Source organism: Rattus rattus, chromosome 6 (assembly GCF_011064425.1).
Source record: "Rattus rattus isolate New Zealand chromosome 6, Rrattus_CSIRO_v1, whole genome shotgun sequence".
NCBI lineage: Eukaryota > Metazoa > Chordata > Mammalia > Rodentia > Muridae > Rattus > Rattus rattus.
In genome coordinates this window covers 81,929,131-81,943,818 of record NC_046159.1, presented here as the reverse complement: position 1 = coordinate 81,943,818, position 14,688 = coordinate 81,929,131, and the positions used below count along the sequence as shown (strand labels likewise).

Genomic DNA, 14,688 nt, shown 5'->3' with positions numbered 1-14,688 from the left:
AGATCTGACAAATGTTTGAGACAATAGAGATGTGTGATTTGACCATGCAATGTAAACACGGGTGGGAACATCATGAGAAGCATCACTGATAAGTAAAAGTTTTGTGCCTTTATGTATCAGATAAATGTAAACAATTTTCTCTTCTAAATGAAGATTTTGCACAATATATAATGACCTTTCCTCGATGCTGTATATATTGATTTAGAGATAGAAGGAAAGGGGAGATAACATGGGCATAATAAGGTTCTCTGTGCAGACTTGAGAATGCTGTAAAAGTACAGCAGAGCAGAGACTGCACAAAAAAAAAAAAAAAAAAAAAAAAAAGAAAGGAAAGAAGGTGTCATGTCTGCCCAACCTCTGGTACAGATTCACCTCATCTCATCTCTGAGGCAGCCATTCAATACCCATTTCATGCATAAGGAAATTTAAATCATAATTCAGTGACTGGCCTCATGTTGTTGTGGGCACTTTCAAACTAGTTCTGTATGTAAGATAAGATAATTCTATCTATGCCATGGACCATTAATAAACAAATAAATAACTATTGCACATATTATCAAAAGTAAGTTTGTTAACTGTTTTAATAATAATCTCTCTAATGCTGAAAATTTCAGTACAATAAATAGACTTAGAATTAATTTTTTGCATGTTTAAGGTTCATTTGAAAAGTACCTGTTTTGATTTATACCAGAGTCTCTACTTCTGTCACCCATATGTGAGTATCTGGGCTGATTCCATAACACTCTATGGTTGAATGGTCAAATATGCACGGGTATGCAGTAAATCATTTTTGTATGCTGACTCTGGTGATTGCTCAGAAGTGGCATGGCTGGAAATTCTATTTTTAACTTTGTGAGAATTCCCCACATACAGAGTTTCATAACTGAGTTTTACTTGGTAATAAAGAAGAATGAAAAGATGATATGTGTAGGGAAGCAGACAGATGATCATGTTAAGTGAAATGACCCAACTCACAAAGATAAACATGGCATTATTTTTTTCTCCCAGACATGCAATATAAAAAGAATACAAAAGCAATAGTGCTCTACTAAAGATGTGGAGAGGAAGAGCAATGGAGAAAAAGAATAATAGAGGGGAACCTTGAGGAAAATACATACACAAATTAGGGAAAATCGTGTTGTACATACTTACATAAAAATGTCCTTATGGACACTGTGGTTAGGACAAAACGGCAACCAACAGATTGGGAAAAGATCTTTACCAATCCTACAACAGATAGAGGGCTTATATCCAAAATATACAAAGAACTCAAGAAGTTAGACCGTAGGGAGACAAATAACCCTATTAAAAATGGGGTTCAGAACTAAACAAAGAATTCACAGCTGAGGAATGCCGAATGGCTGAGAAACACCTAAAGAAATGTTCAACATCTTTAGTCATAAGGGAAATGCAAATCAAAACAACCCTGAGATTCCACCTCACACCACTGAGAATGGCTAAGATCAAAAACTCAGGTGACAACAAATGCTGGCGAGGATGTGGAGAAAGAGGAACACTCCTCCATTGTTGGTGGGATTGCAGACTGGTAAAACCATTCTGAAAATCCGTCTGGAGGTTCCTCAGAAAATTGGACATTGAACTGCCTGAGGATCCAGCTATACCTCTCTTGGGCATATACCCACAAGATGCCCCAACATATAAAAAAGACAGGTGCTCCACTATGTTCATAGCAGCCTTATTTATAATAGCCAGAAGCTGGAAAGAACCCAGATGCCCTTCAACAGAGGAATGGATACAGAAAATGTTGTACATCTACACAATGGAATATTACTCAGCTCTCAAAAAAATGCCTTTATGAAATTCATAGACAAATGGTTGGAACTGGAAAATATCATCCTGAGTGAGGTAACCCAATCACAGAAAACACACATGGTATGCACTCATTGATAAGTGGCTATTAGCCCAAATGCTTGAATTACCCTAGATGCATAGAACACATGAAACTCAAGACGGATGATCAAAATGTGAATGCTTCACTCCTTCTTTAAAAGGGGAACAAGAATACCCTTGGCAGGGAATAGAGAGGCAAAGATTAAAACAGAGACAGAAGGAACACCCATTCAGAGCCTGCCCCACATGTGGCCCATACATATACAGCCATCCAATTAGACAAGATGGATGAAGCAAAGAAGTGCAGGCTGACAGGAGCCGGATGTAGATCTCTCCTGAGAGACACAGCCAGAATACAGCAAATACAGAGGCGAATGCCAGCAGCAAACCACTGAAATGAGAATAGGACCCCCGTTGAAGGAATCAGAGAAAGAACTGGAAGAGCTTGAAGGGGCTCAAGACCCCTTATGAACAACAATGCCAAGCAACCAGAGCTTCCAGGGACTAAGCCACTACCTAAAGACTATACATGGACTGACCCTGGACTCTGACCTCATAGGTAGCAATGAATATCCTAGTAAGAGCACCAGTGTAAGGGGAAGCCCTTGGTCCTGCTAAGACTGAACCCCCAGTGAATGTGATTGTAGGGCGGCAATGGGGGGAAGGTGGGGAGGGGAACACCCATAAAGAAGGGGAGGGGGAGGGATTAGGGGATGTTTGCCTGGAAACCGGGAAAGGAAATAACATTTGAAATGTAAATAAGAAATACTCAAGTTAATAAAAAAAAAATTCCTTATGAAATGGTACCATGAACAATGAGTATTCACAACAAAAATAAAACATCAAGAACAACAAAGAAATATAAAAAGGATCATCTCTACAAATAATAGCAAGATGGCTATAAGTCTGTATACTCAATGCATATGTGGGAAGATCATTGTGTACATGTGCACCCGGCAGAGCGGGCCTGGAGCAAGAGTGAGACTGAGACGTGATTGGAAGCCTGAAAATCTCATCCTAAGACAGGATGAGTTAGGATCACGCTCTCCCTACCATTAGTCTACTTGCTGTGGCACGTGACTTCTACAAACCTCACTTCTAAGGACAATCGCATTGTTACAGCCAGATTACAGATTCATCTTCCTCTCTCCCAGTAAATAATTCTTGGAATGCCTCTTTATGTAAATGAAGCATCCCCAGCATCTCAGTTCTAGCCAATAATGTACACCCACCCTAGAAACCCCTACTACTGTGCAAGCTGTTCGGTCTCACTGAAGCTCATCCCAGAAGTCAATCTGTTGTACTTAAGGTAGTCTGAAGCCTGACCCTCCTCTGCTCCGCTCAGCCTCTTAGGCCAGTTGCCAATGACTTCCAAGAGAGAGGAGACCCACAGACCCACATCTACATGTATGCATAATATACATACATATGCAATATATATACACATACATACATATAAGTAATACACATTTAAGTGAAAGTTATCTTATAGGGATGAAGATATACTTCTTATTAGAGCAATGTTTTCTGATATTTAAGGACCTAAATTTGAGCCTCAATATTACCAAGAAAACAAAGAAGAAAGGACTAAAGAGAAGGAGAGAAGAACATTAATTAAAATAATCATATGTAGATACAGAAGAATGTAGAAGATAAAAAGACATGATGGCATATAAATTGAAAAAGATTTAGGTCAAGATATGGGGGGAAATTATTAATTTTGATTTTTAAAATGCACTATTTAAGAAAAAAAGGCTTGCTAACTGTACAGGAAATAGGCTGAAAAAATTGAACAAAACAATATCATATACATAACTTCCTAGAAGCCAAGTACTCAGTAATAAAGTACAGTTACCAACATTTGTAATAAACATTCCCTCTACATAATTAATTTACAAAACCAAAGTCTTCTGTTTTGTGATAAACAATGTGACCAAATTTACATTCTTACAGTTTCCAGTTTAGAAGTTCATTATCTAGGGAATCAAAAGTGGAAACTCAAGCATGGCAAGAACTCGGAGGCAGACGCTGATGAAGAGGCCTTGGGGGAGAATGCTGCTTACTGGCTTGCTCTCCATGGCCTGCTCAGCCTGCTTTCTTACAACACTCAAAAACACCTGATTAGGGGTGGTGCAATCACAATGGGCTGGATGCTCCTCCATCAGTTGTCAATCAAAAAAATATCTTCACTAATATTAATGCAGGTAAATCTAATATAGTCAATTCCTCAAGTGACATATCCTCTTCCCACGTTTCTCTACTTCCTATCAAGTTGACAAACACTGAGAGGTAATTTCTTTTTCTTTTTTCTTTTTTTTTCTCTTTTTCTCTTTTTTTATTTTTTTCAGAGCTGGGGACCGAACCCAGGGCCTGCTTGCTAGACAAGCACTCTACCACTGAGCTAAATCTCCAACCCTGAGAGGTAACTTCTAATTGCAAAATTGTTTAAAATTCAGAGGTACATTTCTACACGCTGAATAATATGATCAATAAGATGATGTAAGTACGTATGCAAAATTGTGTTAAAGTATTTAGTAAATGTTTTTGAACATATATAAACACAGCCTTAAGTGAAATATTCGTCTATCATATTTAAAATGATATTTTAGAAAGGAGTCAATTAAAAAAAACAAGCATATAGAGGAATATTCAGTTTGTAAGCGAAGAATGTCCCCACCCCAGTACAGCATCCAGATTTAACTCTTTACTTCACTAAAGGACAACCAAATCTGCATCACGATCTTGGCAAAAGAATAAAAGTAAGTAGTTGACACAAAGCCCTGAGCCATGATACAGACATGGTGCGAGCTCTAGTTCTTACCCACACAAATGCTTCTGAAGGAGAAGCTGGAGCCAAAAGCAAAAGAAAGGTCAGTGAACTAGAAGCAGCACAGTGAGAAAGGCAAACGTATTAACAGAAATGGACATGTTCTAGTGTTTTGCATGTGTGCTGTCTGGGTGCATTTCACAGGCACCACTCATTTTGCAAGGGACTCTAGAGCTGTGAGAAGGACAAGCTGAGCTGTGTGGTGTGCATAATCTAATAATGACTGGGGAAACTGTATAAGCAGGGGAAGTTTTATGGCTATTAGTCAAATTATTAAACATTCTGTGCCTTTTTTGAGTATTTTGGGAAATGATAAAATAATACGGCTAACATTTATCTTATATTTTATAGATTAAATTTTTATTATTTTGCAAAAAAACTATAGTAAGTAGTTTCAGCAAGGCTTGCCTTCTTCTCATTGTGTATGCCTTACAGGGTGGGTATCTTTCTCATGTCCTAAAAACTTGTGTGTTTTAAGAGTCCACAGTGGTGTAGGGAGGGGAAAGCAGCAGGAATAATGGAGAGCTTGAATATTGATCTAAAAGCAGGAGACCAAGAGTACACTGGGAATGACGGATAGCTATTGAACCTGCAGAGTCTCCCCCGTGACATACCTCCTCCAAGGAGGCCACACTGAATACTCCTTCCCAAACTACCACTAGCTGGAACCAGACTCACGAGACTCTGGGTGGCATTCTTATTCATGCCACCACAACTCTTCATGCTGTGATCTGACTCTGATAGCTCTTTTAGCATGAGGTTGAGAAGGCATTACTTTACCAATCCTACATCTGATAGAGGGCTAATATCTAAAATACACAAAGAACTCAAGAAGGTAGACTCCAGAGAGCCAAACAGCCCCATTAAAAATGGGGTACAGAGCTAAACAAAGACTTCCCAGCTGAGGAATATCAAATGGCAGAGAAGTACCTAAAGAAATGTTCGACATCCTCAGTCATCAGGGAAATGCACATCAAAACAACCCTGATATCCCACCTCACATCAGTCAGAATGGCCAAGATCAAAAACTCAGGTGACAACAGATGCTGTCAAGGAAGTGGAGAAAGAGGAACACTCCTCCACTGTTGGTGGGATTGCAAGCTGATACAACCACTCTGGAAATCAGTCTGGAGATTCCTCAGAAAATTGGACATTGAACTACCTGAAAACTCAGCTATATCTCTCCTGGGCATATACCCAAAAGATGCTCCAACATACAACAAAGACACATGCTCCACTATGTTCATAGCAGCCTTATTTATAATAGCCAGAAGCTGGAAAGAACCCAAATGCCCTTCAACAGAGGAATGGATACAGAAAATTGTGGTACATCTACACAATGGGGTACTACTCAGCTATAGCTATCAAAAACAATGATTTCATGAAATTCATAGGCAAATAGATTGAACTAGAAAATAATCATCCTGAGTGAGGTAAAACCCAATTACAGAAAAACATACATGGTACACACTCACTGGTAAGTAAATATTAGCCCAAAAGCTCAAATACAATCCACAGACCACATGAAGCTCAAGAAGAAGTGCGGATCAAAATGCTGATGTTTCAGTCCTTCTTAAAAGGGAGAACAAAAATAGTCATAGGAGGGGATATGGAGGCAAAGTTTGGAGTAGAGACTGAAGGAACAGCCATTCAGAGCCTGCCCCACATGTGGCCCATATATATACAGCCACCAAAACTAAATAAGATTGATGAAGCTAAAAAATGCATGCTGACAGGAACCAGATATAGCTGTTTCCTGAGAGGCACAGCCAGAGCCTGTCAAATACAGAGGCATTCCCAACAACTCATTTGCTCTCAGCAAACCATTAAATTGAGAACAGGAGCCCAGTTGGAGTTATTAGAGAAAGGATTGAAAGAGCTGAAGGGTCTTGCAACTCTATAAGAACAACAATGCCAACCAACCAGAGCTCCCAGGGACTAAACCACTACCCAAAAACTATACATGGACTGACCCATGGCTCCAACTTCATATGTTACAGAGGATGGCTTTGTTGGGCACCAGTGGAAGAAGAAATCCTTGATTGTGCCAAGGCTAGACCCCCCCCAATGTAGGGGAATGTCGGGGAGCGGGAAGCAGCGGGTGGGTGGGGAGGGGACCACCCTTATAGAAGAAGGAGGCGTGGAATAGGGAGCCTATGTCAGGGAAACCTGGAAAGGGAATAACATTTGAAATGTAAATTTAAAAATCCAGTTAAAAAAAGAGAAAAACAATCAAACAAAACAGATTGATGCTTCAACAATGGGGGGGGAGAGAGAGAGAGAGAGAGAGAGAGAGAGAGAGAGAGAGAGAGAGAACGCATTACTTTCTCTGAAACAATGGCTTCGAGTATGTCAAGATCCTCAGTGTACGCGTATACATTTACCTCCAGTCCTTTAACTGCATACATACTATCTAGGACTGCACTACCACATCTGCTACCTCTACTTTGCTTCAAGTTGACAAATACTAACCAGCATATGAGGTAACTGCTAATTCCAAAATTATTAAATACATAATTTACATTTCTGCAATCTGAATAGTCAGCTGTTTCTTCTGTAAAGCAATTGCTCCCAGAAAATTTCACTTGATTGCCTTGATGTGATTTCACCTCAGTTTTCTCTTTCTTAGCTGCATGTCTGTAAACTGTTACGTGGATTTATTATCAGGGTACAAGAGACAACACACCCACAGATGTTGCTCTTTGTACGAATCATGTAACAGATGGAAAGTGGCAACTCATGGACAAATTCTGAAAGCAGTTTAATTTAGTCACCAACTATAATTTCATTATTTTATTTTGAGGGGAAGAGCTATCAGTAATGTCTGTACCTTGAATAATTACTATTAATTTATGCATTGCAATATCAGATGATTAAGTTGTGTTGTTTGAGACAGATGCTATTAAAGTCAAAACTGGAAATGGTGAGGGGCAGGGCACCCTGAACAAGTTATAGTAGAACAACTTGCTTGAGAGAATTATTCTCATCTGTATTTTATCTTCACTCTCAACAATCTTTAAGACCATGACTAATGGAAAGAAATGCTCACTGGCTGGTCCTTTGTCTTCTTTGTCTCAGCAGTACCATATAATTTGTCATTTGGTAAAAACCACGAAATGTCTCTTTAATTAAAGACAAATGACAGTCTTGAAAGCCCTGTATCTCAAACCATACCTCACCTTTGTTGTCTTAATTATGAGTTATATTCTAAATAATTTATCTTCAGTTTATAGGAGAGCACTAAGTGAAAACATGTAGCAAAAAGAAGTAGGTGTCAAGAAGCAAATAAGAAGTAAGATATGAAAGCTGATGATATAATAATGACTTCTCTGAGCCCAGAGGGTGCCTTGCCCTCCACCCTGTCTTGTTTTTGTGGGATATCACAAGGGTGCAGACTGGAGAGGTTTGTAAGAACTGAATTATATCATTGGTTTTTATGTTGACTGCCTAACCACATGTAGTAAGTGTCACATATCAGACTTAAGAGATGTGACTAGAAAATATGATCCTTAATGAGGTAACCCAGTCACAAAAGAACACACATAGTATGCACTGTCTAATAAGTGGATATTAGGGCAAAAGTTTAGAATACCCAAGATATAATTCACAGACCACATGAAGCTCAAGAAGAAGAAAGACCAAAGTGTGGATGCTTCAGTCCTTCTTAGAAGGGGAAACAAAATACTCACAGGAGGAAATATGGTGACAAAGTATGGAACAGAGACTCAAGAAAAGGCCATCCAGAAATTGCCCTATCTGGGGATCCTTCCCACATACAGCCACCAAACCCAGACACTATTGTGGATGCCAAAAAGTGCATGCTGACAGGAGCCTGATATAGCTGTCTCCTGAGAGGCTCTGCCAGAGCCTGACAGATACAAAGGTGAATGCTCGCAGCCAACCACTGAACTGAGAATGGAGTCCCCAATGGAAGAGTTAGAGAATGGACTGGAGGAGTTGAAGGGATTTGCAACTCTATAGGAAGAACAGCAATACCAACCAACCAGAACCCCACAGAGCTCACAGGATCTAAACCACCATCCCGAGAGAACACAGAGATGGACCTATGGCTCCATGCTCATATGGAGCAGAGGATGGCCTTGTTGGGCATCAATGGGAGGAGAAGTACTTGGTCCTCTGAAGGGTTGATGCCCCAGTGTAAGGAAATGCCAGGGCTGGGAGGTGGGTGGGTAGAAGGAACACCTTCATAGAAGCCGGGGTAGGGAAGAGGGGATAGGGGTTTTCTGGAGGGGAAACTGAGAAAAGATATAACATTTGAAATGCAAATTAAGAAAATATCCAATTAAAAAAAAAAAAGAGTTAGATATGTGACCATGGTGCTCACCAAGCAGTGAAACAGAATTTGAAGGTGATTTTCTTCAACTTAATACTGTAAAACTCACAGGTGAAGAAAATTTTTTGACTTTAAATTCAATTTATAATGATACACCACACCATTGAGACTGTTGATTATAAAGCTAGAATATGTTAATTGAGATTTCTGTGCAAATATCACAAAGACGATCAGCACACTGATTACTATGGCAATTCTTCAATTCCTTGGAAGGCAGTTGTCCAACGCATGTTGTGTTATTAGAGATGTGACTTCTGCCAAGCTTTCATAAGTGCTGAAATTTAAAAAATTTTCAATTACTTCTAACCTTTTATTTTTAATCTTTTGTTTTTCCGGTACAGGGATAGAACCCGGTGCTGCACGCTGGCAGACAAGCACTGTGCCACAGGAGCTATGGTCAAAGCCCAGATTATTTCTAATCCTTCCAGTTAGTTATTAATAATAGTTTCATATCTCGGGTGAAAAATAAGAAATCATGTGGGCTGAATACCTGTTAAATCGAACAGCTTCTCTGACAAGAGTCAAGGTTCCTATGAAAGTGCACTCAGTTACTACCTTAAGGACCTAACATTAGTAACTGCAAAGCGATTGCATTTTTATGAACTGTATGTGTGAAAAGGGGGAGGAGACTCAAAGACACTAAGTTGCTTCCTGGAGATGCTAATGGTAGAAGTCACGTGGCTTGAATTAAATTTCTGTCTGTGGCATGTTAAGTCCAGAGTCTACATGTCTTTCACTTTTCTACATCCTCTGGGTCAATCCTTACTGAAGCGGGGTCACACTGGCTTTTGCCTATGGTTGCTTTCAAACTTTGACAGTATAGCTGATTATTTAGACAATAATCAATGTAGTCAACAGTACAGCTGATTATCTAAGATTTTTCTAACATGTGCTTGAACATTAACAGAAGTTGACAAATATCTGAACTCTGATTCTTATCTTCACACACTACTCTTCATGCATGTGTTCAGGTTTTAATTAGACCCCAGAACATAATCAGCAGTGGATTAATTATACATTGCTAAATATTATAACAGACATTGGTAATTTTAATATCCTCAGACATATTAAAAATCACACTTTCAATATAATGGCCTCACACAGAACAACGAAATTAATCTTTGAAAAACTAATCATTTTATTTGCCCAAACTCACAATTAACAATAAAAACAAATCAGTGTTCTACTTGGCAAAATCCATTTATGATCCAGAAAGAGTAATATATTAAATTAATATTCAATATCTTATAAATTTGCTTAAAATTAGTGATCTACAGAGAAGATGTGCTTTTTAAGTGACTGAACTAAAAAAATTAGTCACGAGCTTGTAATTGCAAAATGTAAGAGAATTGAGGGTCCCCAAAATCTACAAATTACTGCTTTTATATTCTGAATTCTATCTAAAACATAATTCTTCAGATTCATTTTTAAAAGAATACTCTAAAATTAGCTCAATGACACCTTTCTCTTACAATATTCATTTCCAGACTTTCTGAAAGGTTGTTTTAAGCAGAAAAAGAGAGAATTTATTCAATGTGAAATTATTCTATAAAGGATGGGAAAAGGTGATCTGCTAGAAACACCCATGAGAAGATACATTCATGAAAATGTCTGCAAATGTAAATTCCACACTGATCTTTTGGAGGGTCAGGATGACTTCCCTCAATTGGTACTCTGGGTAGCATCTCTGTCACTTCTGCCACCTGTCCTGCACCTTTTCAGTCTGAATGTTTATCCTAGGTCTTCTACCAAGATAGATGTACTCCTAAGAAGGTGGAAACAAGTGCTCAAAAAGGGAAAGAGAGGTAGATGAACCCTGCAACTGTGCTACCACGTGCACCTGGGTCTCTGCTGGACATGAGGGTGTGCGCATGTGTGTCTATTCCTTCCATCATAGTATTGGAAGGGATTTGTAAATTTAACACAGAGAAAAGATAAAGGAAGTGTTGGCCTCTCTTCCAAGGTATACTGTCAGGCAAAAATGGCACTATCAACCTCTTACTTTCCCTGTATGCATGACCTCTGACAGGTGAACTGCACAGATCTTTTTGGGGTTCCTTGAGCTCCTGCATCCACATCAACCAAGTAATCCCTAAAGGGAGATCTGCTGAGGCAGACTTGCTTTCCTTTTTCTTTTTGGGGCCAAAGTATTTGTATTTTCACTACATGCAAAATCATGCAAAAGTCTTGTTTTAAGCATTATAATTCGCCCCAGAGTACTTGCAGCTTGTTTTTTTATTTGTTTGTTTGTTTTTTGTTTTTGTTGTTTGTTTGTTTTTTTTTTTTTTTTTTTTTTTTTTTTTTTTTTTGGTTGTGGAGTTTCACATAGCCCAGACTGAAATCAAATACACTGGTAGCTGACAGATGATCACCAACTCCTGATTTTTGGGCCTGCACTTCCCAAACCCTGGCATCACAGACGTGTGCCACCAAGCTTGCTGCCATAAATGTCTTTGATTCATAAGCACATTCTTGGTTATTTTTCATGGGTTGACAATTTTAAAAATGCAGTGTAATCATGCACAAGATTGTAGAAAACAAATAAAAACCCTACATAAATAACAAAATTAATTATTCTAAGGAAAGAAAGCACTGTCCCTGTTTGTTTCTGAGAGTTAATATGCAGGTTTGCCTTCTCTCACCTCCCCATAGCTGTCACTCTGTCAGCTGAGAAGCTGTGATGTGCACGAATCAGACGCCACACAGCAGTCACCCTAATTCATTAGTCACAGTGTCACTACCTACCTACATAGAGGACGCCCTCTTTTGTCTTCCCAGCTGCCTCTGCCACACCCTGCTTGGTTTTCTCAGCAGCAGCCACAACTCCCTCCTTGGCCTTTGAAAGTCCTTTCATGAACACATCCATGGCTAAAGATGTATCTTTGCTCCACACTAGAGAATACAGAATACATTTTGAATTAGAAATTTGGGGGTAAAAGAAAGCAAGGTTTAAAACAGCTAGAGAAAGAAATGAAATTGAGGGGAAAGAAACCACCAAAAAATCAGTATATACCTCCCACCCCTCCTGCCTCATCCTGGTGTGCGATTTTTTTTTTCTTTTTTTTGAGGACTGGGCACAGTGTTGATTGATTGTGAGCACTTCACTCAACACTAGTAAAAAGTCATGCCACTTAAGAATGTAATGGATCCAGATGGATCACTTGGCTGTTCTCACACATTTCAGGAGTTACTGAAGAGGAGACGGACTTCCTCTACCCCATCAAGTTCCCAGGGCCCAAAGGAGACATTCGAAATAAAAAGACTATCTAGAAAAAAGAACTGGAGGGTGAGGGAGCAGAGGTGGAATAGGGGCAAGAGGGAAAAAAGACGTAGAGAGGAGTCGTCAGTCTGGAGAAGGAAGGGAGGGGAACTGTTTAATCCGGAAGTAGGGAACTGGAGGCCAACTGCCTTCAGCCCAGTCTTTCTAATCTAGCAAGACCTTCCACCCACCACTAGCTAGTTGCTGGCTATCTGCCCAGAGCAGGCGCTGTCCATGCACTTGAGCATTATCACTTGAGCACCACCCAACCATGAAGCTCTGTCCTCAGCTGGAATCCTCTAGAAGACCCTGCACCCTGTGCTCATTAACCCCTTATCACCTGTTGCCTACTGTCCTCTGCACTTCTATTAATCACTGGCCAAATGCACCCTTCTTCCGCTATAGAAGGAAGATGAAATGCCCTGGGGCTGGAGTATAAAAGTTGGATGCTCAAATTCCACCCAATGCCCAGCACTCAGCTTCCAGCATCCAGCATCCAACATGAAACACCCTAGCGTTTCCGCTTGAAAAAAGCAGATGCCACAGGCAACCTGGCCTTTCCCTCGGGCTTTGAGAGGATGGCAGGGCAGGTCTCCAACGGAAGGAAAGCCGAGTGATGTACTTTCCAGTCACTGGCTCTGTCCCCACGGCCAAGGTAGCCATAGTTTGTCTCCTCTAGGCGTCCAGGTTGGTAGCTAGGGCTCTCCAAGATCCCCAGAGCTACTGCATCTACAGGTACTTACCGGCTCTCTAGGCTTCCGCAGAACTCTGATTCCTCCTCTTTCCCCCAATCTAATTTCAATGCAAGAGGGATGAAAGGCTCTGGGCGGAGGGGCAAGGGCAGGGGGAGCACCTGCTGGTCTCCTGCCGTCTGCTGCCGGGCGCTCTGGCTCCCTGGCTCCTTCACGTCGCCCCCGCAGCTGATTTGTCAGCGCCTCTCCCCGCCCCTCGCCTGCCTCGTGCCTTCGCTCGTTTTCCTAGGGAGGGGACGGGATGGAGGTGCGTGAGGACTGTGGGTACCGGGAGCACGCTCCCCAGGAGGAGGGAAGAGAGGGTAGTCTGAGTTTCACCTCGAGTTCAGGGGGCCCTCGGTTCTATCGTGGCTGAACTTGAGCTGGCCTCTCTCCTATCTCATCCCCTTCTTCCCTGCCTCAGCCTGCTCTCGGTTCCTCTAGGCGACCCCCCTCCTCCGGACGAGCGGGGACGCGGACACCAGAGGGCTGAACCGCCTGAAATGATCTGTGCGGAGCCAGGCAAGGGGAGGGAGCACACACCCTTCGGGTTGCTTTTGTTCACACAGCCTGAGAATTCCATTTGTTTTAACCCCGGAGGAGTCTAAAAGGGTTCTCCTGGGTGTGAAGGGGAGCCGACTAAGGAAGAGTTACAGGTCGAGGAGGCAGGGGGAGGCTCAGCAAATCCTCTTTCCCACTCCACTATCACCATTTTCGTTTCCACCAATCAGCGGCTGCCAGACGCTGATTTTTTTCCCCCCATCTGTGGAGCAAGGAATAAATAAACCCCAACCGTCGAAAACCAGCTGCCTAAAGGCTTTTTTGCACTTGAAAAAGTGGCTTACTATTGAGAACCCTGTTACAGGATTGGAAGGTAGTGCCTGTGGGATTCACCCTCTGGGACCATCACAGGCAGTTTCTTCCTACTTAATGGCAGACTTTGCACACCTCTTACCTTTCCGACTTCTGGCTGCATGGAGCTCCAGCTAACAGACCCTTCTTCCAAGCCCAGCAGACACGCAGAGAGATGCACAGGCTTCGAGACAATTTCTGTGTTACTTAACACATTTCCATTTCTTTCTGAGATGAGCAGAATATTGCTGTTTGATAGCCGAGTAGATTTGAGTGCCAAGCTCCTCCCCCAGCCGTGCCTTTCTTGTATTCTGGACTTGTACTGGGCACTGTAAGCTAAATCAAGCTTTTACTGTATAAAAAAAAAAAAAAAAAAGTAGAAGGGGAAATATTTTCTCTGACCTTTGCAGTCAGTTGATTTCTAAATCCTGAAAAGGAAATAAATAAACAAATAAATAAAAAGTTGAAATCTTAAAAAGCATTTTGAAATAAGGGGCAAGCAATTGGTTTTGACATGCTGTATGGGAAGGAGGTAGATAAAACCACAAATGCAAAGTAGAAATAATGTGGCAGAAATTCATTAAGCACTGCCTTCCATTCTTGCTGTTCCTTTTAAAAATCAACCTTTCTACACAGTAGTAGCACATACCATGTTAACTTGAAATTAGAGGAAGAAAGTGGCACCCCTGCAAGTAGACAGGGTCAGTCCCTGGGCTCTAGTGTCCCCAACCTGGTAAGTTAGAACACCTGTCCTCAACAAGCCAGGTAAATAATGAAATACTGGAAAGGGGAGTAATTCAGTGTGGCCACATTG

General features: G+C 41.0%; 1 protein-coding gene across 2 annotated transcripts in view; it reads right to left on the bottom strand.

Annotated features, from left to right (window-relative positions):
• Positions 1–14,152, bottom strand: part of Snca (synuclein alpha) — a 97,606-nt gene extending 83,454 nt beyond the window's left edge. The window contains exons 1-2 of one of the 2 annotated variants that reach the window (XM_032906403.1): positions 13,978–14,152; positions 11,778–11,924 (exon numbers count right to left, since the gene is read on the bottom strand). In XM_032906403.1, coding sequence (XP_032762294.1) covers positions 11,778–11,898 — 121 coding nt within the window. In that variant the 5' untranslated portion in view covers positions 11,899–11,924; positions 13,978–14,152. Of the gene's footprint in view, positions 1–11,777; positions 11,925–13,034; positions 13,237–13,977 lie in introns of those variants that run through there. The other variant, XM_032906402.1, reaches the window with a different exon arrangement.
• Between the last annotated feature and the right edge of the window lie 536 nt (positions 14,153–14,688).